Here is a 23,674-nt window from a genome sequence, read left to right on the forward strand (position 1 = left end):
ACCTCCAGAGGGCACCAGCTCAGCTTTGGGCTGCACTGGGAGGGTTTGGGCAGCCTCGAGCACTCTTTGGTGCGCCAGCAGGGCTGGGCAAGGCCATGGAGCTGTGTGAGCATCTGATGGATGCCCACACTGCCTCTGCACGGGACAAAACAGTCGTCTGGCTGAGGTGGGAACACTGCTGGCAGGCCTGTGGTAGGCAGGATGGCTGCGAGACGGGTTCTGTTTCAGCAAGGGGGGTTAGCAGAGACAAACACAAGCACCAGGCAGGCCTTGAACGGCTTCAGTGGGGCGCTCGCAGGGCATCTGCAGAAGGAGCTCTGGGAGGGCAGCGTGGCCGCCGGACCCCTGGGTTGCTCACCCCACTGCCCCCTTCCGTGGCTTGCTGTCAGTGTGATCTGCAAACCCTGGTGACCCTGCACTGAAATGGATTCCAGAGAAAGGCTTTAAAAATAGACGGCAGTGCTATTTCTAGTGCCTGTGGGAGTTTTTGAGGGGGCTGAGCAGTGGAAAAAACAAAATGGCTGTTGGTGGCATTCCCCTGGGATAAACACTTCTCCGAAAGGGGCGCGGTGCTGCAGGCACCAGGCTGAAGTCCGGCCTTTCCCCCAGAGCAGGTGCAGCCTGGGCAGCACCCGACTGAGCTTCCTCTCGTCAGTGCCCTGACAAAAGAGTCTGAAATGCTACCTCATTGTGGGGAAAAAAAAACAACCACAACATGACGACTACAGAACTTGTGCCAATTCAGTATGTTCTTGTAAAAGAATCTTCTCTGAAAGGCATAAAATGAAAATAAAACATAGTTGTGAAAGGTGCAACCGTTGTGCCAGCTCTGGGAGCCTGCCCTCATGCCAATTGCCTGTTTGGTTGCAGCAGCGCTGGCTTTAGCCCCCGAGTATTGCAAAGTACTGCGAATAGCTCGGGAACATGCTGCGTTGAGTAACCCATCCAAACATAGCTGGCAGGGCTCAGAGCAGAAACAAACCCACGCTTGGAAGGGAAGGGCAAAATAAATGGCTGGTCTTTGGTCTGCCTTGAAAGGCATCGTGTGGACCTCTCACGTCTGTGCTTTATCTCTCAAAGGTGACCCTTGAAGGGCTTTTTCTTTGATAAATAAGAGTTTGGGCTTTGGAGAACATCTTCTTGGGGCTTAAACTCCCTTCTGGCTCCAGAAGGCGTTGGGTAGTGCACAGAAGCTGTAACTGGAGGCGCAATCCTTCCCCCATATGGCACCAGCTTCGTCAGCCTTGGATCCCATTTTGCGATAGTACTTCGGTACTTCTGTGTAATCAGAATGGTGACAAGCTTTAGTGAGCGCTTGGCTGGTTAGCCTGGTGTGAAACGTGCTGAACTGCTTTTGAGCAACGGAGGCAAAGCACACAGGACAGACGAGAGGCAGAGGGGTGCAGAGCGTTGCCGTGAGTGAGCTCAGCCCTCAAAATCGGCTTCATGGGGAAGAACAGGAATGGTGGCAGTGAGACATTTACCTTCCAGGGCAATTCTGCACAATTTGTTTTAAAATTGTTATTTTGATGCAAATTCTACCGGCCAACATCCACTCATCCAGAAAGTGAGTACAGAAGTGATTCAGTTTGGTCTGGTTAAGCACTTGAACAAGGCTCTCCCTGGACTCTTCGCCTTTTTTAAGCTCCCATTTCTCCTAAAAGCATGATGCAGGTCCTGATCTCACTACTAAAGAATTCCTGTGTTAAAAGGTTAAGGACATATTTGTTTGGATTTGTGTTCTTTGGAGCACTAGCATGTTCACCTCCTCCTTCCTTAAAGGGCAGAGAAAAGGCTAATTGCTCGGGCAGGGATCTAAAGTCACAGCAGCTCCCAGTGACAGCAGCCCTGCATTAGGGCTGGATGTTGGCCTTGCTCACCTTTGCTATGTCCACCGAATTAACTGGAGGCGACCATTTTCCCGAGGCAGAGAGAAGCTTCAGGCCACTGCACGACCACACAGGACTGAGCTTTTGCTAGAGGTTTCGTGAGGACAGTGCTCAGCTGTCCTGAGCGCTGCTTTAAAACCCAGGCAGCTAAACTGGGGGCCTGAATCCGTAGCTGGCAAAGGCAAAATGGGCATCAGGTCTGCTGCTGGATACATCAAACTCAGCTGGGCACTGGCGGGACCCAACCTTGCATGTGGTGAAGAGCCTGGGCTCTGTGTGGTTTGGAGAGCTTTGAAACCACAGTGCCCAGGGATTTTCCATTCCAGCCACGTTCACCAGCTGTGTGCAGCTTTAGAGGCAGTCCCAGCAGCAGCACCCGGGTTTGGTGCAGTGTCCCTGCGCTGCTTACCTGAGACGTAGAACTCGATGCTCCTCTCTTCTTCGCCGATCTTGTTTGAAGCCACACAGTAATAGATCCCCGATGCGCTGCTGTTTTCCATAGTCAGCGTGCTCACAATCTGCCAGGCAAGGAGAGAAAAATTAAAGATGCTGAATGTAGGGCAGGCTTAGCAGAGGGGTTTGGGAGCAGTGGGTAAGTGTATAATTTGTGGCAGAGTAGCTAACAAAGGAGCTGCTAGCCATGAGTGGAGCTCACAAGCATACAAGTGCTCTTATTTGTTGGTCTCATCTCACGTCACCTCATCCCAGGTAATTCTCTCCTCCTTCCTTCCCCATGTGAAAAACAGGTTTGTGTATGACAACATCAGCAAAGAGCCCAAAGGGAAGGACCTGGAAGATTCATCCAGGACATAGCAAATCAGGCCCACACCCACCTGCTTTCTTTTCAGCTTTTCAGGGATGGTTTCCACAGGTGACAGGACGTGCACACTCACACGGGAGGCAGGTCACTCACAGGGCTGTGACTGCAGGGTTTGGCTTCGTTTTGATATAACCCCAGAGAAGGGGGCGATGCGGCCCCTTTGGGCCCCAGCTCGCTCTTAGGAGTGGTCCTGGGAAGCACCTTGATCCCATAACCCTTCCCCTGAGCCCCGCTGGAACCTGCAGGGTGCAGAAGGAGCCCCTGGAGAAGCCGCGTGGGTGAGACACTTGGCAAGGCACAAGGAAGGGGCGGTTTGTGACAGAGAAGGGAGGAACGCCTGTCCTGAGCTTCACCACACAGAAAAAGGAAGCAGCTCAGTCACTTGTGGGGGCTGAATTTGCACACCTCTTCAACAGCTTGTGCTCTTCAAGCATCCTAAGCCCTGCCTCTATACAGGGCCTGGCTAACAAGGAGCCAGCCATATGGCACTCCCCTCTCCCTGCCACGATGTGCCGTCACAGGCTTGTCGAGAACTATCATGGCTTTAATTATTTCTAGTTCTTCCTTTGGACTGCTAGCAAGAAAGTAGGGTCTAGGCCACCATAGCAGAGATGCTCCTGCAAGATTGCTTTGCTTTCCCTGCAGCCATTCACTTGAGGAACTCTGAGCCCTCACATTTGGAACAAATATCACTTTCGGTGCTGTCCTCTCTTAACGACTTTGAGGATCAAAACTTATAACACCCTCTGGCCGTTTGTCCGTATCTCCAGGGAGTGCTTTGAAGTGCGCAAAAGCATCTCTCGACTTTCTTTTTAATATCCCAAACTAAACTCACACAAGACATTCCTTTGCTCCTTATAAAGCTGCACCGTGGATGTGTCTATCGCTGTGCAGGGTGTATTATCAGAGAGTTATTTCAGATTTTCTGAGCTTTGGCACTTTAAATCCTGTAGGGAAATGAGTTTCAAAGGTTTTGATCCCATATGCATTTTACTTTCTAAAGGGGACTGTTTTTCTTTTCACCTCAGCAGAATAGTGGGTAAGTGGAAAAGTATCCACTTTTCATGGTTACAAAACACAGAAATTAACCAAAAATGGGAACAACCCAAATTTAGGGGTGAAAATAGGAGACCAGAAAACCCAGCTCCCTCTGGTGTCCACCAAAGAAAGAGCTGTGCAGTTCTGCTTTATTTGTGATGTGAAAATAGCTCTAACGTGGGTACTGAATCACGCAGGCAGGCAGTTTACTCCTCTTCCTTTTTCTATTCCCGTAGCAGTGGGCCTAACGCCCCAGGTTAGTAACAAGCACATGTTCAGAGCACTGCCCCCTGACTTCGAGCCCTAGACACTGCTTTTTGAACTACTGCTGAATCATGAGAAAGATCTTTCTTCTTGTGATCACTTGATCTAACAATTTTATGTTTGAGAATAGAAAAAGCCACTATAAATGTACGAGCTGAAACTGATTCTCCAAGGGCAGAAGAGGATAAATTTGGACAGCTTTTTAACAGCTATTAGTCTTGCAAAGTGACAGCTCTAGATTGGAAGTCAAGAATAATACTGTAGAGCCAGTTAAAATCATAAAGGGGAATGTAGTTATCCATTTTGGACTACGGCCAAAGTTTTAGGGGTGATACTGTGACTCTTCTAAAAACGGTTGCAATGCCCCAAGCTGCATTTGGTGGCCCAGAGGTAAATGCACCCACACGCTCATGCACACACACCACACGCAGATGCCAACAGCTCCAGCTATGTAGGTCGAGAGAAGTCTGACATGGGAGTAGGGAAAAAAGCAAAAGAGCCAGATAGCTGTACCAGGACCTCGTCCTAGCTAAGGTCAAAAGTAGCTAGGTGGGAAGGTGAAAAAGATCTTAAAATGGTGGAAGGAAACAAGCCTGGTCTGTGGGCAATGTCTTGGGAAAAATTCACTGTGGAAAAGAGATAAAGGAGATCTCTTGTTTGTGTGCTCACACCCTGCTCTGTGCTGGGATACGCGTTGCACACACACCCGAGCACAAGAGGGAGCTCGGTTTGCTCTCACCTTCCTGCCAAACTGGGAGCGAAGCAGCAGCATCCAGCAGAAAACGGTGTGGGATCTCAGAGCCAGAAGGGAATGGAGTGATTTTTTTGTAAGAAAAGGAATGAAAATTTGAAATCAGTATGCATCAGCTTTTTGTTCTGTCTGTGTGCTCCTGGGTAAATCCCTGAGACTGGGAGCCCAGTTATCTTTGCAGCATCTCGAGTAAAGCCCTCAGCTGCCAAACTGCCCTAATCCTGCTTTAATCCTCAAGAGTCTGATGCTTTGGAACACAAACGTGTAATACCAACGGGCATCCCAATTTTCTTCCCCTTCATAAAACCACACGGTTCTGACTTTTACCAGAACAAACCTGAAAGAAACATTTAGGAAGGCAGCAGTAGTGGCTGCTTTTGGAAGTATCTGGACAAATCAGGCAAGGATATTGCTTCGAAAAGTAGCCCCTAGTAATCCAGATGTTATAAAAACCCTAATATTCACAATGCAGATGTGCTGGCAGTTCATCACCTGGTTCTGTAGACAATCCAAGCTGAACAAACATTATCTCTGTGACATTTGTCTGTACTTGGTTGTAATGGCAGGTAGGGATAAGGGGTTGTTGAGTTGAATGGGAAAACAGTTTGAACTCGAGCAACTGAGTGTAGGAATCTTTTCCCATTATTACCAGTGAAAACTGTGAGCAGGATTACCTCTCTCAGTGGCGTGGCATAGTCCCAGCATTTGGGGACCTTTAGCATGGCAAAAAAAATGTGAGGAGTTAACCTACTTCACGTGCTTAGTCCATGCAGCTGGCAAAGAGCTTTCCATCCCTGGATTCAGAGCCGGGAATGGCTCTGCCTTCCACCCAATATCCCAGTCGAGAGCAGCTCAGCCCGACTGACACTTTAACCCCTGCCAATGCACTCCAGCCCCAGGTGGCAGCATGAGCTCTGGGGCTGTTCAGTCCTTCATTTCTGTGTGGGCTGCGCTGGAACCAGTGGAATTAATAACAATTTATTGGCATGTGACGTCTAGACATCTTCCTAGTGGGAGCTGGCCTGAGATCCTGTGAGCTCACTGCATGCCAAACGCCAAACATCCTTCAGACAACAACCAGTTTTGATTGCCTGTGTTGAATTTGGAAGTAAAGGGCTCCATTTCCTATTACTTAACCTAAAGGCCACCCAATACTGCAAGCCTGAGGAAGGGCTTATTAGCTAATAAATAATTACTGTAAAAGAACAAACCGGATTTAAAACTCAGTAAGAAAAGAAATAAAACGCCTGATCTCTGAAGAGCAGCAATGGCAAGTAAACAGACAGTGCTGCTGAGAGAACCGTAATGGAGGAGCTCAATGAAGTCCGTGTGCCTCGCTGCCATGCTCCCCAGCTGATAAAAACAAGCCACTTCCGAAGCAGCCAAATAACATTCCACAGCCCCGTACCATGAGTGTTTTAAGACATCTTGTAGTAAGGACAGAGCAGCAGGGCCTTGCTTTCAAGCTGGAGCCAGCATGAATTAATCTCTCTTGATATTCCTTGCTTTCTCTTCCCTTTGTCTAATCCCTCCCTCCAACAGCTCTCGTTAACAATTCTCTCTTTCACTTCGTTAGCTGTATGTGGGCGAGGATGAGGAGTAAAAAAGTGGGTGGCAAACTTCTCAGCTGTCTAACTCCGGCAGAGCTGGGGTGGAGGTGGCTAGAGGGAGATGAAATTAATAGGAACTTGACTAGAGACCCTGCAAGGAAATATTCAGCTAGCTCCCAATCCGTCTGCTTGAATGGCAGAGAACAGCACTTATTTTTATAGCCTGACAATTCCGATCCATGATTTTATTCATCCATTCAAAACATGCTAAAGGATGGACTGAGGACAAGTGATAAGAGCAGTCTGTCGGCTGAATGGGAGCTTGCAGGGTTTGCTCTGCTCCCTGGCCGTGGGAGTTTGTCTCCCTGCAGAAGGCGAACGGTTACCTCCCTCAGAGAACGGCAGAGCTGTGCGATGGGAGAGGTGCTGAACGGGCAGAAAAGTGAGCAAAACCGGAGCTCTGAGGTTCCTCTTGAGTTCCTGGTGCACATTTCTAGTACGGATGGACTGAGCACTCTCCGGGCAGGTGCTGGCCAGCCTTGAGCAATGAGCGCCCCGTGCCTTCCCCTCACACCCAAGTCGTGGCAGTCGTGAATTGCAGAGGCTGGGGAGGACAGAGGGCCCTCTCTGCAGTCCCTGCTGCCAGCCTGGCTTCCCCAGAAGACTTGCCCAGGACATTCGGGGCCGTGTGCTCCTGTGCTTGAAACATCTGGGTAAGTCTCCCACATCGGGGATGCTTCGTTCAAACCCCCAGAGGCAGCTCACCTTCCCCTGCAAGTTTGTGGGAGCTCAGCGAAACCGGCACCCACGCAGGGTGACATTTAAACAGCACTGCTGAGCTGTTCACATGCTCGTCACCAAACCCACCCCACTGCTCTGATATCATCCTTTTGTTCCTCCGCGAGGCTTAAGCCTGACATTTTGGGGTCACTTTCTGCAGTGGTTATCAATTTCCCCAGCAAAATTGATTCACGCGTTTCACTGCAAGAACATGCACGTGGCCAGGCCACGCTCTCATATAGACATGAGGGAGAGGAAAGAGAGGTGGAAAGAAACCTGCAAGGAGGGCTGAATTCTGTATAGCTCTTACTGTGCTTTTCTTCCCTTCTCCCAAGCTCGAAGCAATAAGACCAGTTTACTAACAGGAAAGAAAAAAAAATAGCAAGCTAGCGCCTTGCAACGTGAGGAGGAAATGCGAGCAATTCATGCAAACAAGGGTGTTTCACCTGGCATTAAAAAGCAGTCTTCAGAGGTAGCTACACAGCAGTTGAAATCACAGAGTGAAAACTTTAGTGTTGACTTAAAACTGCCAGGCACATGAAGCTGGCACGATGTCATTGCTGCAACCAGCATTTGAGCAAAATGTCCATGAACTACTTCTTACTGTTAGTGATAACCACGTGCTTTCCTTTGGGAATGAGACAGCCTTTAGGATGACAGGAGGGGGTGAATTCATCTCTCTATCTTGGAATAACAGTGGAATAATCACTATGGCAAATATGACGAGAGACCTCAATCCAATCGTACATGCCGCTTCCATCAAACAGATGCCTGAAGATCTCGGTGTGAGCCTGCGCTGCTGGAAAAAGCCCTGCTTGCTGCCTCTGCAAGCTTGCTTTTAAGCAAGACTCTGGATCTGGGAATTTCTGGGGATTCATTCCCATAGTCTGAGCAACTCTAAAAAGTTTATGCATTTTCTCAAATGTCAGTGAACAAACGTGTCACTACAGTTCTCGGAGGGCAACCTGGAGGGACGCTGAACTACAGATGAAATCCTAGCGACCAGGTAAATTCCACCTTCTGCTCTGAGACTCCAGCTATTGTCGGACAGACTCAAATCACACAGGAAAAATAACCAATCTCAGCTAATCCCAGCCTCATAACACTGCCAATAAAAGCCACGCTCAGTCAGACTCCAACGTCTTTATTATTTCATGTGGCTAGTCAATGCAGATGAATTACTTGCTAGGGCATAGTGGGAACAGATTGGGTTGTTTCCTGTCTATTTATTTTCTGGTGGGAATAACGACTGATAAAAAGCAAGGAAAAGTCTGAAGGCTATGGGATTTCATCACTATCTTTTTTGAATTATATTCTATTATCCAAAGGCTCCACTTAACAAAGATAGCCCTGGACTTCAGAAAGAGGGAAGGAGAGGAATTGTCTGCTAATGCAAGTGGGGAGACAAAGTGCCGAAATCTGAGATTCATAAAGTCTAGTTTTATTACTTTGAATAAATCTTAATCAGGACATAAGAATTATTAGGAACACCTCAGAATGTGTTTTCAACCACTGGATCAGCAGGAGATGAAAATAATGAATATATTATAAATCGTAAAATTATGTAACTTGTAAAGAAGTATTGTTATGAAACTTTAATAACGAAATATGTAAAAGCTTAAGCTGAAGGGTGTGGGCTGAGCTTTTGAACATGTCTAAAAACGGAGTACTTCAGGATGCCTGGAGCCTAAGGAAGGGGCAGAGGTAGCTGTGCGATGCGGACCAGCAGCCTCAGGGCTGTTTGTGGTCCTCGAGGGGTAAGCAGCAGCAGAGCTCTTGGGGAACACGAGCGGTCCTTTGCAGGACCTTGGGGTCCTTGGACCGAGGTTCCCTCGTGGCCCCCATTCCCACAGAGCACCTACCCCAGCGGTGCCTCCCCTCACCCAGCACGGGCACGTGGGTGATGTCAGGAGCCACCCGTGCGGAGGTGCTGGGGTGTCCCCTGGGGCAGCGGAGCACTGTTTCTCCTTGGATTGCTGTGCCTGCTTTTATGCTTTCTGGGGAAATCAGGGGATAGGGGAAAGCGGCGAAGCCCCTAATCGTGCACCAATGTGGAGCAAGGATGCATTTGGAGTGCTGCACTGAATCCAGGAGCTCTGTGGCACCCCTAAAGCACCTCACTCATAGGGACTGCAGCCAAATGCCATCTGTAAGCCTGGGATCAAACACAAATTTCACCTGTTTACGTATTTACCTTAGCAATGTTGGGAAAAGAAGTAACGGGAGGGACATGCATAGGCATAAACATAAAATAAAGACAGATAAACATTTTAAATTTTGGTTGAGGTGTCTTGCTATCCCGGGATGTGGGACAATCCAGCAGCCAACAGATAGTTTTTGAGTCACAGCAATGGTGAAACTCTTCACTTTCATGTGGGGACTACCATAAATTTAAGACTGATATCAGACATAAAGTAAGTTCTTAGATCATGTATTTTGACAGGCTGTATGTATGGAGAGCAACAGGAGCCACAAAAGCCACTAAACTCTTGTCTGGCCATGCAGCAAACAGGAAGGTTTAGAAAAGGGAGAAAGTGTGTAGGTACATGTCACCGACCTCCAGTTTGTGCAATCGGAGCTCTGGAGATAGTTGTTTGTACCTAAGATCCCCAAATCTTAGAGAGTACGTTAAAGACAGACCTTATGGGGCACTATAGTATCTAAGTAGATCCAATTTCTAGATATCTTCCAGCAAAGGGACAACTCCAGAGTGAAAAGTGAACACCAATTTTCATCTTCCCAGCCCAACCTCCATGTTTCTGAGCTCTGTTTTAGATTATGTTTAGAACTGGAAAGTCTCCATGAGAAAGAGCAGATGGCTTAGGCACTGATCCTGCCAGATGCTGATTTAGTTTGGGCCTGGTCCAGAAAAGCACTTTAGCTTTGTGCTTAATTTTAAGCATGTGAGTACCCCAAGAATTATCACATGCTTAAAGGTACACCAGGATCCGACCTGCAGCACTCAGCACCTTGCAGGTGTCAGCATGAGTCTGAATCGCCCGCCTCAAACCACGGGTGGCTGCAAAACCACTCCTCCAGCCACCAATGTCTGTAAGTCCAACCGGGGTTCAGCAGCTCTCTGAGCAGGACCACGGCCCCTTCTGCAAGGCATAGCCAAAGTCTGTGAATCTAGAGCAGGAAAGCTTCTGGCACTTTCTCAAGGGTTAGCATGGACGTGTGTAAACTGTATCACTCAGCATCACCCCGTGTCACTGCAGGTCCCCGAGGCCTTTAACAGATAATTCATGGCTGGGATCTTTGCAGTTCGTGCAGGAAGCGTGCTCCGGCACGATCAGTTTGGAAGGAGAAGCAGGCAGGGAGGTGGAGAAGGAAGGAGGCCTTGCTGCCCTCCTCGGCTTGGTAACGTGGTTGGGGACCTAAATGGGAAAGGAACCGTCCACACCTCCAGCTGGAACAGGCAGGTGCCGCGGGCATTCAGACACTGAACATCAGCCCAGCTGTTTCTGGCCGTGGTAGGCCTCTTAAATTACCCAGTTGTTTAAGTCCTGCTACTGGGAGAGCAGGCAAGGCTGGGTAGTACAAAGTGCTAAGAGCAGAGCATCTTAATGAACCTGATGCCCTTATCAGCTGGGTGCGCTTCACAGGACCCCTCTTGCACTGAAGCCGTCTTACACTTCCTCAAGGCTGAGGGAGACAGAGAGGTTTTTGACCCAGAACTCTTTGGAGAGTTTTAAACAGGGTAAGTGACATCATTGCCAGAATCCCAGCATTTATAAACAGCAGAGATCTGAAAATGATCCCAGGGCCGTGGAATTTCAAGCATGCTAACAGCCAGCAGCAGCTTGGGAACCGTGGGGAGAGCGCTGTGTGAGCGCAGCATCCCCTCCGTAAAGCCCACTGCTAGGCCGTGACATCAGTGCTCAGCTCTCCATCACACACATACCTTCCTTTTATCCCCGTGCTTCATGGTCATATTTTCAATGCTCTTGATCTTGTTGCCTACGATCGTGTTCTCCTGAACCAGAATTTTTTGCCCATCAGGGTTGCACCTGGAGGTGGAAAAGCAGAGGTGATGTTCAAGAACACAGCTCACCGCAGATAACCCGAGGAGGCACGATTAAATGAGAGAATGTCATTCTTAAGTGACAGTCTTAGGTCTTAAAAACTTCTAAAAGCTCTTCCTGACAGAGATCATTACTGCTTTCTAAAAGTGCTGTATTCCTTCATCACAGCATTTTAAAGGTATTTAGGAGCCACCTCCACGAAGGTGGCCAAAGATCAATGCACGAGCAGCCAGGAAACCCCCCAGGCATTCTGAAGACTGAGAAAAAAGAAAATACTGGACACTTAATAATACCACGCTTATTTAATGGGGCTAATAAGGGTGATACTGCAGCTCAAAGGAGCTATGGCTCTTTAAGGGCTCTTTTGGGCACTTGCAGTGCATTTCAGACTTCAGAATGGCAGTGTGTGGGGATGGATGTCACTGAGCATGGCTGGCTGGCTGCTGAGCCTTCTGACATGAAATGCAGGCTGTCATGCTGCAAGGTGTATCTGCACCACCCAAGGTAAAGGGCTTCTCTGTCTTCTTTAATGCCAACCCTTTAAATAACTCAGCACATCCACCAGCCTTCCCTAGCTTAGGAGCACAAAGTCTTTGGCAGGCTGGAGCCCCAGGGATGCTGGCTGAGGGCACTGCCGGCTGTGCCACTCCAGGAAATTTCTTATTTTCAAATTTCCAGTCCAGGGTGGGCGTTGGGAACTGGGACCCTGTGAGAACAAGCTGGTGAAGTCAATTCAGTTCCACAACCAGCTGCAGTTGGATGTTGTGCAAGGCATCGCGATGCACGGCAGAAAAAAAGCATCCTTATCACCTCCAGTCCCAGCAGCCTCGGAGCCCACAGCAGCAAATTAGGATTGCAGGAGGGAAAATGCACATAGACTTCTAGAGGTGATGTGCAAGGGCTGCTACTGCAGAAAACGAGTCTGTAACCCAGCTGGGCCTCAGCCAAATAGGCACAAGACACAGGATTGACACCCTGGGCTAAGGGAGGGCTCCCAGCTCCCCGAACAGCCTCGTTAGAAGATGCCCTGGGAGACTTCCTGCAGGGCACAGTGCTGGCTGGGGGGTGAAGGGAAAAAACTCAGCGGAAGCAAATCACATCCCAGCTCTAAGGAACAATGATCGGGGCTGGGGATTCAAAGTGCACCACTGAGGAGGGGGGAGAGAAAGAGAGCGAGAGAGGAAGTGAGACAACAGGAGGAAATGGGGGCTGTGTCATTTCCCACAGGAATCCTCCTACAGCTTCTGCTGGAAAAAGATAAGGCTGCCCCGGGGGCCAGAAGAGGTAGACGCCACTCTGCAATTGTATTTAAATTGATAAGATCAGAGAGTCAGAGAGCTGGAACAAGGGTTATACGAGGTCTTCTGCTACCAGGTCCCTGCTTCGAAACTGGCGTAATTCAGTGTTCACGAGTGCTTTTCTCTCCCTGGACAGAAAGGTCTGGAAAAGATTTCATGTCATCTCTGTGGCTTTCCTATGACTGCACGATGTTTCCTTAGGGTATTTCCTCCCTGCTCTGGTCAAACACCTCCGAAGAAGCAGCTCGGGCTTGTGTGCCTTGATGCCAGCCGCCCTACCTAAGCCTGCAAATCTCTGCCTTGTGATTCCCAAAGGTGCAGTGTAACTCCTGGCCAGGTGCTGGACAAGGATACAGGCTGCTTCCCCTGTGGAAGGACATCGAGTCCCTTCTTCAACCCAACCTGAGACATCACCTAACCTTTTTGCAACCGCTGCTGTAGGGAGCCTGGGAGAGGAGCTTCTCTTTGTGGCTCTTCCCTGTCTGATGACAGGGCAATGCTTACACCTGGCTCCTCTGCAGCCCCTGCTGCTCCCCGCTTAGAGCTGAGCTCACCTCTCCCCGCAGGCCACCCTGCTTACACAGCAAGAGGAAAGAAAGCGTCTGCTTGTATGAGGTGAATCTCAAAAAGCTTCTTTTATTTTAACTTGCCTCCTTCCTTCCTGACAGTTTTGACCCAGTCACTTCCTTCTGTTTCTTGACACCCGAAGCCACCTCCAGACCCCCAGCAAAGGGCCCTCAGTACGGCGTGAAGGCCTGGTACCCCCGGCACCTTGGGCAGTGCAGGTGCTTCCACAGGAGACAGCGATCAGTGTGCGCTCTGAAGCAGCAAAAAGTCCACGTGGCAACTAAAGGAGCCCAAGTCTTTGGCAGGTTTGCCTGACGATAGCTCTTAGAGGCAAAAGATGTGTGTAACCTCTGCACAAAGAGCCTCTGTGTGGGCTGCACCCAGGAGGTGCAAGGAAAGGTGGTGGTAAGTCAGAGGGACATGGCTCGTTGGTTAAAGAACATTCAGGTCTGCTCTTCAGTCACTTTCAACTCATTTGATGATTTGGATGTTACAGAAGGTGCTTGTAACTGCAAAAAGATCATAAGCAACAGAAAGCTGTGGGGCTCATAACCCTGCAATCTTTGGGCAGGGAAGCACTGCTTGCGATTTTTAATTGAAAGAAATAAGATGGACTGGAAAGAAAAGCTGGCTTGAAAGCACCGGGCTGCTTGGCATTGTGTTCACCTTTAGGCGAGAGCTCCCCGAGTGGCACTTACAGGGTGTCTGTGGGGCTGCAGGGCTGCCACTTCCACTCGATCTTCGGGTCAGGATTCCCGCTTACAGTGCACTGGATCTTGTGTTTGCTTCTTAGTTCCACCCGCTCAATCTTATCGAAATCAGTTTCCTTTTCGTAGATCTTGGGTCTCTCTGAAGAAAAAAACAACACAACATCAACAAAATAAACCCAAAAGAGCAAATTTGCATCTGTGGTTGTGGGCCTGCTTCCATCAAAGGTTTTGAAACCCTTTGCTGTCACCACTACCAGTGATGATTTAGTGAGGCTGAAGTTGTAGGGCAATTACCAGCAATACTGAAAGCACACGCACACAGGAACATGGGCACCAGTTCGGATGGTTTTGAAAATACATCAAAACACTGCCTCGTTCATCCTAATTGCCTTCAAGTGCCATCATGGACCTGCTACACTTCTAGAAATGGTGTGCCATGAACAGCCATCGGCTGGGGACTGCAGGATCAGGCTGTGTGTGTGTGTACCGTGGGCAAAATTGCATTCAACTTCTGGTGTCACCTCCTGAGAGGAACTTTATCAAACAGCTGCTGCTCTGCAGCGTTGCTATCACTGTGCATGGTTCTCCACAGGGTCTGTGCAAAGCTGTCCTTTTGATCTGAAAACTTTGCTTTCCTTTTCTGTTTACCTGTAGCATGCACTGGGTGAGGGGGAGGAGGAGGCAGGGAAGAAGGGGCAGGGAGAAACCCCTTGTAGAATAATGCCAAGACATCCTCGCCGCAGAAACAGCAAAGCCATGAAAAATGTCACGGCGTTATTCGCATCCGCAGGGACTGCAAGATCACACCCTGGGGCTGGAAATCCCACAAGAGCCAACTTAGTGTGACACTTGCAGGGCTGCTTGTGGCCAGCAGCAGGGCAACGCTTTGTCCCATCGACTTCCAGCTCCCACGGGAACATGCGAAAATGAGAAATAATGTTAAAAAATCCCCAAAGTGAACTGAACTTTTCGTAACCTCGGAGAGGGTGGGTTTGAGATTGGGGTGAAAGCACAGGCTCTTCCCTTGTGCAGACAGCTCTGCCCATCCCTGGCCATATCTCTTTGTCTGCTTCTCATAACAGGAAATCAAACAGATTTATTGGTTGGGGTCCCTCTGTGGAACACCTCTGTTGCTGCCTTACGCTGCGGGCTTTTGACAAGTTGGGAAGTGAATGCAGATTAGATTTCTATTTTTTGGGCTAACTTATTTTTTCTGCTGTCAAGGAGGCCCCAGATATATAAACAGGAGCTGCTGCCCACCTCATCAATCTTGAGCCCTTTCCCTCTTTTTTTTTTTCTTTTTTCCTATTTTTTTCCCCTCCCGGCCCGCTACTCTTGGAAGAGGACTGACCACTCTGATCCCACGTCTCGGTGGGATCCTCGCTTTCCATTTCTCATGGCTGCCAGGTCAGCCCCTGAAAGAGCTTCTGACCTCATTGGTGCCTGGAAATCCATCAGCATTTCCTTCTCCACCAGATGAAAGCAGCGTTGACTGTAGCTGGTTCAGCCATATCCTAGCGCCCATTCTATAGTAAAACGTTCGCTGCTTTAAGGAACCTGGATTGGGTCTCGATTAGTATTCCACTTAGAGAATCATGCCACAGAAACAACAAGGAGATGGCAGGATTGGCTTGGTGGTGCCGTTGCGTTCTGTTCTGTGGGTTTGATCCCTTTTGGTTGAGTTGTTCCCCCCTCTGCCTGCAGGTGCTGTCCCACCAGGCTCCAGAAATGAACTCCTCACTCCTTCAGCCCCGCAGACAGGGCGAGGGGTTGGCTTTTTGTGATGGAGAAGATGAAGAAGGGAGCGGGCAGGACGGTTTTCCAGACTCTCAAAAACAAATCCTCATCTGCAAAGTGGAAGCAGGGCTTCCAGCCCCGCGTTATGCAATGTATCACTGAGCAAGTGTTGGGAGATCTGGGGGTGTACGGGCAATTCACAGGACAAATTATTGGCACTAATGTTGCATTTCCATGTAACTAGCATCTCATTTCCCACCACTAAATTATTTCTGATCATAAAAATAATTTTGCAAAATTCCCCGGAGACAGAAGCACATTTTTCATGGTCTCAGACATTTTTCTTTGCAGCCTCAAATCCTTTGTTCTGCATGTTTGGACTGAGCTCAAATGTGTAATTTTCACTCAGAAAAAATGACTCAAGTTCAGTGTGAAAGGTTGCTCAAGTGTTATGCTTTCTGAGCAGACGGAACAAAGCCTCACACACCTGGGGAGGGGGACAGTAAGCTTCGGTGTTTGTGTTTGTGTTTGTTTGAAAGAGTTTGGGGACAAAGTAAGTTTGATTATGATCTTTGAAAATTAGATTTTTCTCGGTGAAATGATGAACACGTTGAATGTCATTTAAATTATCCTTCCAAAAAAGAAATAATAATTTTAACTTGATCTAATTAAAATAAGAACACACATGAGTGACAAATGAATTCCTAATTCCGCAATTACTTTACTGCATGGCACTATTAAATATTACTTGAAACCTAGAATGAGTCAAAATGATTCATCAATTGAAATAATTAGTATTTATGAGGTTTAAGCAATTATTTTCTTAAAACTTGAGGGGCTGGCTAAAAATGCCTCCCCATCATTTCTTTCAGAGTGCGTTGCAATGCAGTGAGCGTGGGGTAATAGGTAATTATGGGCACGGCACTCAGAAATTGAAGCAATTTTGAAGTCTCTTTTTTCCCTCTTGTTTCCCCTGCATCGACTGAAAGGGTGGTAGGTGTCATCCTGCGAGTGTCACCCTGTAAGTGTCACCCCACCTTCCGCCGTTTTGAAAGCAGCTTCTTTGTGCTTCTAAGGCTGCTGGCATTGGCCCCAGCACGCCTCGGATTTGGGGTGTAGGATGTGGTGGGGGATATTCCTCAGCCGAGAACTCTCCCACCCTATGCACAGTGGGCACAGCGGCCGTCTGACGTGCTGTGCCCCTGACGGCAGCTGAAGGAATGATTCTTGTTCACTTGGCTCACGTCTCAGCTAGATCCTATCTGCAGCAGCTGCCTCCATTGGTGCTTGAACCCCTCGGGGCTGTTCAGTCACCTCTGCCATGCCAGCTGCGTTTGGGTTTAGTGGGGCAGTAACGAGGTGGTTGGCTCAGTGGGCAACCGCAGCAGTCTCGCCTGCAGAAAGGCTCTGCATTAGCATGACGAGGAGTTTTTAACCTAAAGCCAGTGATTATCTATTCTACACCTACTGGTGTATTTCTTAGATAATTCTCTCCCTCATCCAAGCCCTGCTTTGCTTTCTCTTTCATGTTTGCTTACTAAGCGGCGTGGTGGCTTATGCACAAGCTCCGGTGTGTCTTTGCTCATGGGTAGGTGTGGGGAAAGGCTTGGGGTACAAATCCATGGGTAAGCACTGCCAGAATCCAGGTATATTTCTGCTTGCACCCTAAATTATGCATCTAACATATGGGTTTCATCAACCCAGATACATTTGCACGTGTATAGCTGTTCTTAAGCATGCAAAAAGACCCCAAACTGTTGGGAATGGAGAGCTCCAGCAGGTGTTGGACTAACGGCACTACAACAGCCATAAAGAAGCAAGCTGCCTCTGCACAGCACCCTGCAACACACCCTGCACACCTTGCCTCACCCGCTCAGTGCAGCAGAGCCCTCCTTGAAGCTCTGTGGCTGTGCCAACCTCAGTGCCCTCTGCTACCCTCACCTTGGGCTCACCGAACACCTCCCTGTGGAGCCTTGCCCTGACCTGGCGGTCCTGTCTGCTACACGGTGCTGAGCTGCGAGAGGAGAGCGCTAAGTACACCCCACTCCTGACCTGAAGCATCCCTCGCCATCCCACTCTCCGCTTCCCAGCCGTTCCCCAGAGATCTGCCTGCTTACTTCCAGCCTCTGCCTCCCATCCCTCGGCCGTTGCCCTCCCCACGCTGAGTTTCCTCAAGCAGAAGCCAAACAAACCTTAAAAGCTTTCTCGTCTCCAGCTGCTTTTGCAATGTGCCATGTTCAGATGGCTTTAAATGTATCGAAAGAAATGGGTTTTTGTCCTCTCTGCCTTAAAGTGTGATCGTATCCCCAGCCCTTTTTGCAGAGGTGCACTTGCTGGTGTGAGAGATGACCTGAATAACTAAAGACTTCGCTGCTACTGCACTGTGAAATGCAATCAAAAAGCAGTTCTGCTTACTGTAAGTTTCAAATTGATCAGCATTATGTAAATCTCACCTTACTTTCTTGTGTAATGGGTAGTCTGTGGCATTAGGAGCAAATAATACAGAAAAGGACCGGGACATTGCCCCCTGGCATCGCCCCTTTTGCAGGAGACCTTTTTATCTCTAAATGCATTGCAGATGTTGTTAGGGAGGTGCACACTTGGCACCCAGAGAAGCACCCAAATGTAGAGGGCAGCACGCAGAAAGGCTTGCTGTGTTTGCAGAGAAACTTCGCCTTACTTTCAGTGACCTCTGACTGAAATGCTGTTTGCACACCTTCCCCACTGCCATCCAGACTGGGTTTCAAAAACATCTTTTCACATGGAGCACTTCATTAAAATCCCATAGAGTGGTCCAGCGAGGCATTTAGTCTCAACCTTATGTACTTTGCTGGACATGGGGCTTCATTAAAACTATTCACAGAGAGGCCACTCGTTCTCAATTTACCTTTTCTGCTTCCCAAAAGCAAAAATAATTTGCACTTCAGAATCTTTCATCTGATGTTTGTACGGTACTTAATGGAAACAGAGCTCTGCAGGCTGAGCCAGGTGAATGTTTTGTACTGTAGATCTGAATCTCATTAATGCAAGTATGGACTGGTCAAGTGATACGGGGAAGAGAGGATGAAATTCACCCCCCAAGTAAAAACACTTAATCTGTGTTCAGCTTGCAAGTGATCATTGTATTTTTTTGTTGCTGTTGTTGAAAGAAAGAAAAATGATTTAAATTAAACGAGTGAAAATAGCTTTTGTTTCAGGCTGAACAGAACGCTGAATTTGACCCCAGCTGATTTTGTCTGGGGGGTTTGCTTTGCTTTGTTCTGTTTGCTTTTTGTTTTATCCTGCACAGCACTACACACCAGGCTGCTCTGGAGTGGGTGCACAACGTTGTCCCCACGCTACCTCTGGGGAAGCAGATGCCAGGACAAATCGAGTGGCCAAAGTCTCTCCAAAGTCTCTCCAAAGTCAGTACAGAAGCCAGGAGGCCAGGAATAGAAGCAGGCTCGCCAGTTATCAGCCCCCTGCCTAATCTTTGGTGCCCACACCCTGCTGCTCCATTGTAAGCCACTCTCACAGGCTGGGAACGCCAGCGGGGTGGAAGCACGTGGAAGAGAAACCCTTCAGCTGGATGCTGCCTGAACACAAGTGAAGAAGAATCACAGAGTGCCTGCCCTGCCCTGCTGGGAATTGGGTGGTTAAATGGCAGTGCAATTTGGTTTGGTTTTCCTAACCTCCTACGGTCACTTACAGATACGTCTCTCTTGACCCTGTAGGAAGGCAGCTGGCTCTGTTTCAGCCCTGTACCATCTTTCCCAGATCTGCCATTCATCCCTGATGCAAACTTGGGAAAAAAAGGGATTTTCCTCTGGTCTCTCTGCTTCTTATTTTTTGTGGCTTCAACAGAGTTCAAAAGCAAATGTGTAGCGATGAACTGCTTAATTTTCAGCAGAGCAGACTGCTTTCTAGGATTTTTGTCTGTCCCCTTTGCCTGCTTTTCACAGGAGAGCACCACCAGTTAATACACCTGCAGGCTTGGCTGAGAGACTGTGTGGAAACCATGTGCTGCCACTTCCCAACTTCCCCCCCCTCCAGATTGTAAGGGCTGTCAGGGAGATATCGCTGCAGCAAAGACGTGAGCTGAATGTTTCAGATTGTTCTGGCAAACTGCAGCAGGCCCCCACCTTCCTCTTCCTAAAATTGCTTTGGCTACTTCCAGCAGAATGAAGGTAGCTCATCTGACTTTGTCATTAGGGGCTCTCCTGGGAGCGCGCGGAGGCTAAGGGGAGGCCGGGCTGTGGAGCTGCAAGTGCGCAGGGACCGCGTGATGTCAGTGAGAAAATTCTTCCTAATTTGCTCAGAATTAGTGTCTGGTTGTGCTGCTGTATTTTTTCCTGCCTTTTGTGTATCTCCCAGAAAATTCAATCGTTTCTCCCTTGCCCGTGCCTGACAAATGGGACCAGCAGGAGAGACCGAGCACCGTGGTGATGGCTTTGCCCTTGCTCTTCCCAGCTGAGCATCCTCCCAACGCAACGCGCTGCCTGCAGCCAGTGCTGCCCGTGCCCAGGAGGAAAGCAAAGCGCTGGGCTGGGGGAGGAACACGCTGAAATAACGGTTGGAGGGAGACGGGCTGGGTTTTATTTTGGGGTTTCTAGCTTGCTCGGCTGGCCCAGAAGATGGAAAATCAGATTTTCTAGTTTGGCTTTTCCTGAATGGGTCCTCCTCCAAGGAGCCACTCTGGAGGTGGATATGATATGCAAAGGACAACCCATCCTGGCAGAATATCGAAGTGGGAAGGTAAGGTGTAGGCAGAGCATTTTATTTAGCCCTGCTTCTGTCTGGCTTGGTCCTTTCACCTAATCACCAGTTGGGTTATGCTGATAATCCAAAGAAATTCATGTTTCTCGCAGCACAATGGTGTCCAGCCTGGAGATTTCAGTGGCCCTTTGTGCACAAAAGACCCTGTGAGTCTCCCCTCTGTCCTCAGCTGCCTTTAAATGAGATTCACTGCTCCAGGAGCTTTTTTTCTCTGAACTGGTGCAGCCCAGATGCATTAAACTCATCTCCCTCTGCAGACTATTTCTGGATCTGGTTAGGTGACAGGGTATTGTTCACATGGATCACCATGGAGTTATTATGGAGATCACTGGGGACTCCTTTGATGTCAACTCATCCCTTGCATGCCGAAGTAGGTCAGGCACAGAACTCCCTTTGCCTTTGATTTTAAACCAAATATGAAGAGCTGGCCTGACTGCAGAACAGGGCAACATTTGCATCATTCAGTGCTCGGGAGCTAATTCTCCCTAGTGACGGACACCGAGGCACAGCCATCACCGCGCTGCCGTGACGAGGAGCACGTGGCAATGCACACGTGAGTTCCCCGCGCACCCTTCGTAGTCCAGGCCTTGCCCAGGGGAGAAGGAATTCGTACGGAGCCTGCGAATTATGCTGCTCTTGGGTGAGCCTGTTACTAGCACCTGGTCCTGCGCTTCTTGTGGATACAGTGCAAGAGCTCGGGGGAGCAAGGCTCTACAAGGGAATGCAATTTCAGTTGACTGGAGCAGCAAGAACCCAAAGCAACACTTGCTGGAGGAGTCTTGAGGGAGCACAGGAGAGAAACTTCGGGACAAAGGAGAAAGGCAAAGTGGTGAAGGAGATTATTCATCCCATTTTCTACAATTAACTTGTGCTTCTTTACAACCCTCACTGACAACGTGGTGGTCGGAGCATGCTGACTGCTCCATAAAGGGCTCAGCAAGAAGCTTGGTACATGCAGATGACTTGGGCAAGGGTGAGGATGAAGTGCAGCCTGCTTGCCCATAAATAGATTTGGGGATTTTTTGTTTATGTTTTGTTCTGAAACAGCTTTGTAGTCCAGCCCGCAATAGCTCTTTTCTCCCACGTTTCTCCCTCTTGGCTGACTCAGATGTGCAGCCACCAGCTGTTTGCTAGGATTGTTCCTTCTTCTTGCTCCCTCCCCTCCAAATTCTTCAGGACATTATTTTCTTGAAGCTTTTCTCAATAAGAATTTAACCAAACCAAACAAAAGCACAGCAACCCGCCGCTTCTTGGACAGTGTTTGATGTGTAAATATGTAAAGAAGGAGAGTTTTGAAAATGCAGTCAGCTACCTCCTGGGGGCTGGAGTCCTACAATGAGCCAACACGACTCCGCAAGGGAGAGATGTGCTCCTGCAAGATCAAATTCCAGCGGCGATGGGAGCACGGGTGACCAGAGGCACAGCTAAGCCACTTCTTAAAGAGACATTTTTTGAATAGCAGCGTGATTCTCCTCCCGGCCAGGCAGCAAGTGCACATCTTCGTGCACCTCCTTCCTGCATACTGTCAACAAGGTCCTCGCCCCAGGCCAGCATTGCTATCAGCTCCTACCCAGCAGCTCGGGGAGTTTTTTGCCCTTTCTGCTTTTTCTTGCCTCCATGGAACTGCAATGGTGGATACCTGTGCTCTCTGCAGAGCCTCCTCAGCTTTACGGCCATATCAAACGTCGGGGGAAATAACTGCTAATACTGTGCTCATTACTACAGGGTGAAATGCCTTGCACTTCCAGTGCATGCCTTATGCCAGTACTGCTGTGCTGGCTGCAGTGACGTGCATGGATGGCAACTCCAAAGAAAGCCAGCAGCAGTGTGGGTCTTGTAACAGGTCAAGAGATGCACCGTGTATAAGCTCCTATCTTGCAGGGCCCAGCAGATCATTTCTTATCTTGTTCTCATCTTATTTAAAGGCATCTCTTCTGCTGCTGTTACTCCTGAATAAAATACACTGCCAAATTAATCTAATGCAATTTGATGAGTAAGGCTCCCATGCTCTTTCTATGCTGTTTGTGGATGACAACCCACAGCACTATCAGCTTTAAACTTCCCCTACCCCTAGTACGAATTGGCAGTGACGGGTCTGTCACAGCGCGCTGACTGCCAGTGACACTGCCTGCACGGCTCAGGGACACGAACGGTGGGTTATTCTGAAGAGACTCACAGGAGAGGGGGCTGTGTGCTTGCTTATCATTTCTTCAATACACTGACCATTTGCAGGAAAAGAAAGCATTCAGATGACATTTATCATTTCATTCAAAAGTCTGTTTAAGTGATTTTCCATCTTCTTTTAATCAGAATTCACCATCATTCCCAGATGCAGCTCTGAGATTTAGAAGTCTGGCCCTGGCTTTTGGGGAGTAATGCTGTCACTCGACAAGAAATGTTACTCTTCAGCAATAGGAAGCTGCTTCATGGCTGTGGACTCAGCATGAGGCTTATCAGGTGCTGGACTGCCACAGACACCACCTTTTAGACATGATGCAAACCTGATGCTCCCATCACTGTGTTGACTTGCAAACCCAAGAGGATTTTTTCTTGAAGTCTGTTAATCCCTGCATTCAAATTCCAACTTTGGTAATTGCAGACAGCCTGTGGTCTAAGCAGAGGCATTAATCACCCCTCTCAGCTCAGAGGTGGTTCTGTTTCAGTGGTGGGCAAAGTAATCACTACATAAAATATCTATAAAGCATTTTGGCCTCCTTCTGCATGTCTAAGTGTCTGCTAAAACTCCAAACACTTTGATCTATTCAGGTGTGATACCAGGCTATCAGTCATGATGACTGGAGATGAAGTGTCAGGTTATTTCTGGAGGAGTTAAGGGAAAAATTCAAATCTGCATTCAAGTTGGAGCTTCAGGTTGTTTTTTTGCATATAAAGCAAATGATGCTCAGATCTGAAAAAGAAGCAGTCCCTTGACTCCAACTGAAAGCACAAGAAAAAAAAAGTCTGTTTTGTGCTGTTGGATAAGCTTCAAGAACAAAATTTTCCTTTTCTGATCTCTTCCCACCAGCATCTGGACAAAATGACCCTGTCCTTGGGTTGAGTGCCCCAGGTATAGCACGCTGGGTTGTGCTGCGGACAGCCTGGCAAAGGCACGAGAGCTTTCCTAGGAGTTTTGACTCATTCCTGTTCAGAGTCGAGGCAAATACCCGCCTTGTTTCCAGTCATTTGCTTAAAAACAATGGTACTCTGGCAAGTATTTCCCTTTGCACGCTCTCATTTCTGGGGTGGCCTTGTTTTACCAGGAAAGAAGCACCTGCTGTTCATTCTTCCTGTGCTTCCCTTGCAGCCAGTGCCTTCTCCAGGCAGCAACAGTCCTGCAGCTGCTGGACTTGGCCTACTCCAGAAAGGGGGTTTTGCAATGAAATAATTACTGCTGATTGAAGTCTTTGTTGGGCGGCTCTGAAATAAAGGCTAACAATGAGCACCATGCTAGGCATGCACTGTGTGTGAGGGACGGAATACCACATGCTTG

General features: G+C 48.6%; 1 protein-coding gene across 2 annotated transcripts in view; it reads right to left on the minus strand.

The window, feature by feature from the left end:
• The window catches only part of LOC311213779 (vascular endothelial growth factor receptor kdr-like), a 131,131-nt gene that overhangs the window by 43,615 nt on the left and 63,842 nt on the right, over positions 1–23,674 (minus strand). For both annotated transcript variants that reach the window (XM_084294012.1, XM_084294011.1), the window contains exons 10-12: positions 13,681–13,831; positions 10,997–11,102; positions 2,299–2,407 (exon numbers count right to left, since the gene is read on the minus strand). In XM_084294012.1, the coding sequence (XP_084150138.1) occupies positions 2,299–2,407; positions 10,997–11,102; positions 13,681–13,831 (366 nt within the window). The remainder of the gene's footprint in view (positions 1–2,298; positions 2,408–10,996; positions 11,103–13,680; positions 13,832–23,674) is intronic.

The sequence above is a fragment of the Netta rufina genome (assembly GCF_964035555.1).
Source record: "Netta rufina genome assembly, chromosome: 12".
NCBI classification, from domain to species: domain Eukaryota; kingdom Metazoa; phylum Chordata; class Aves; order Anseriformes; family Anatidae; genus Netta; species Netta rufina.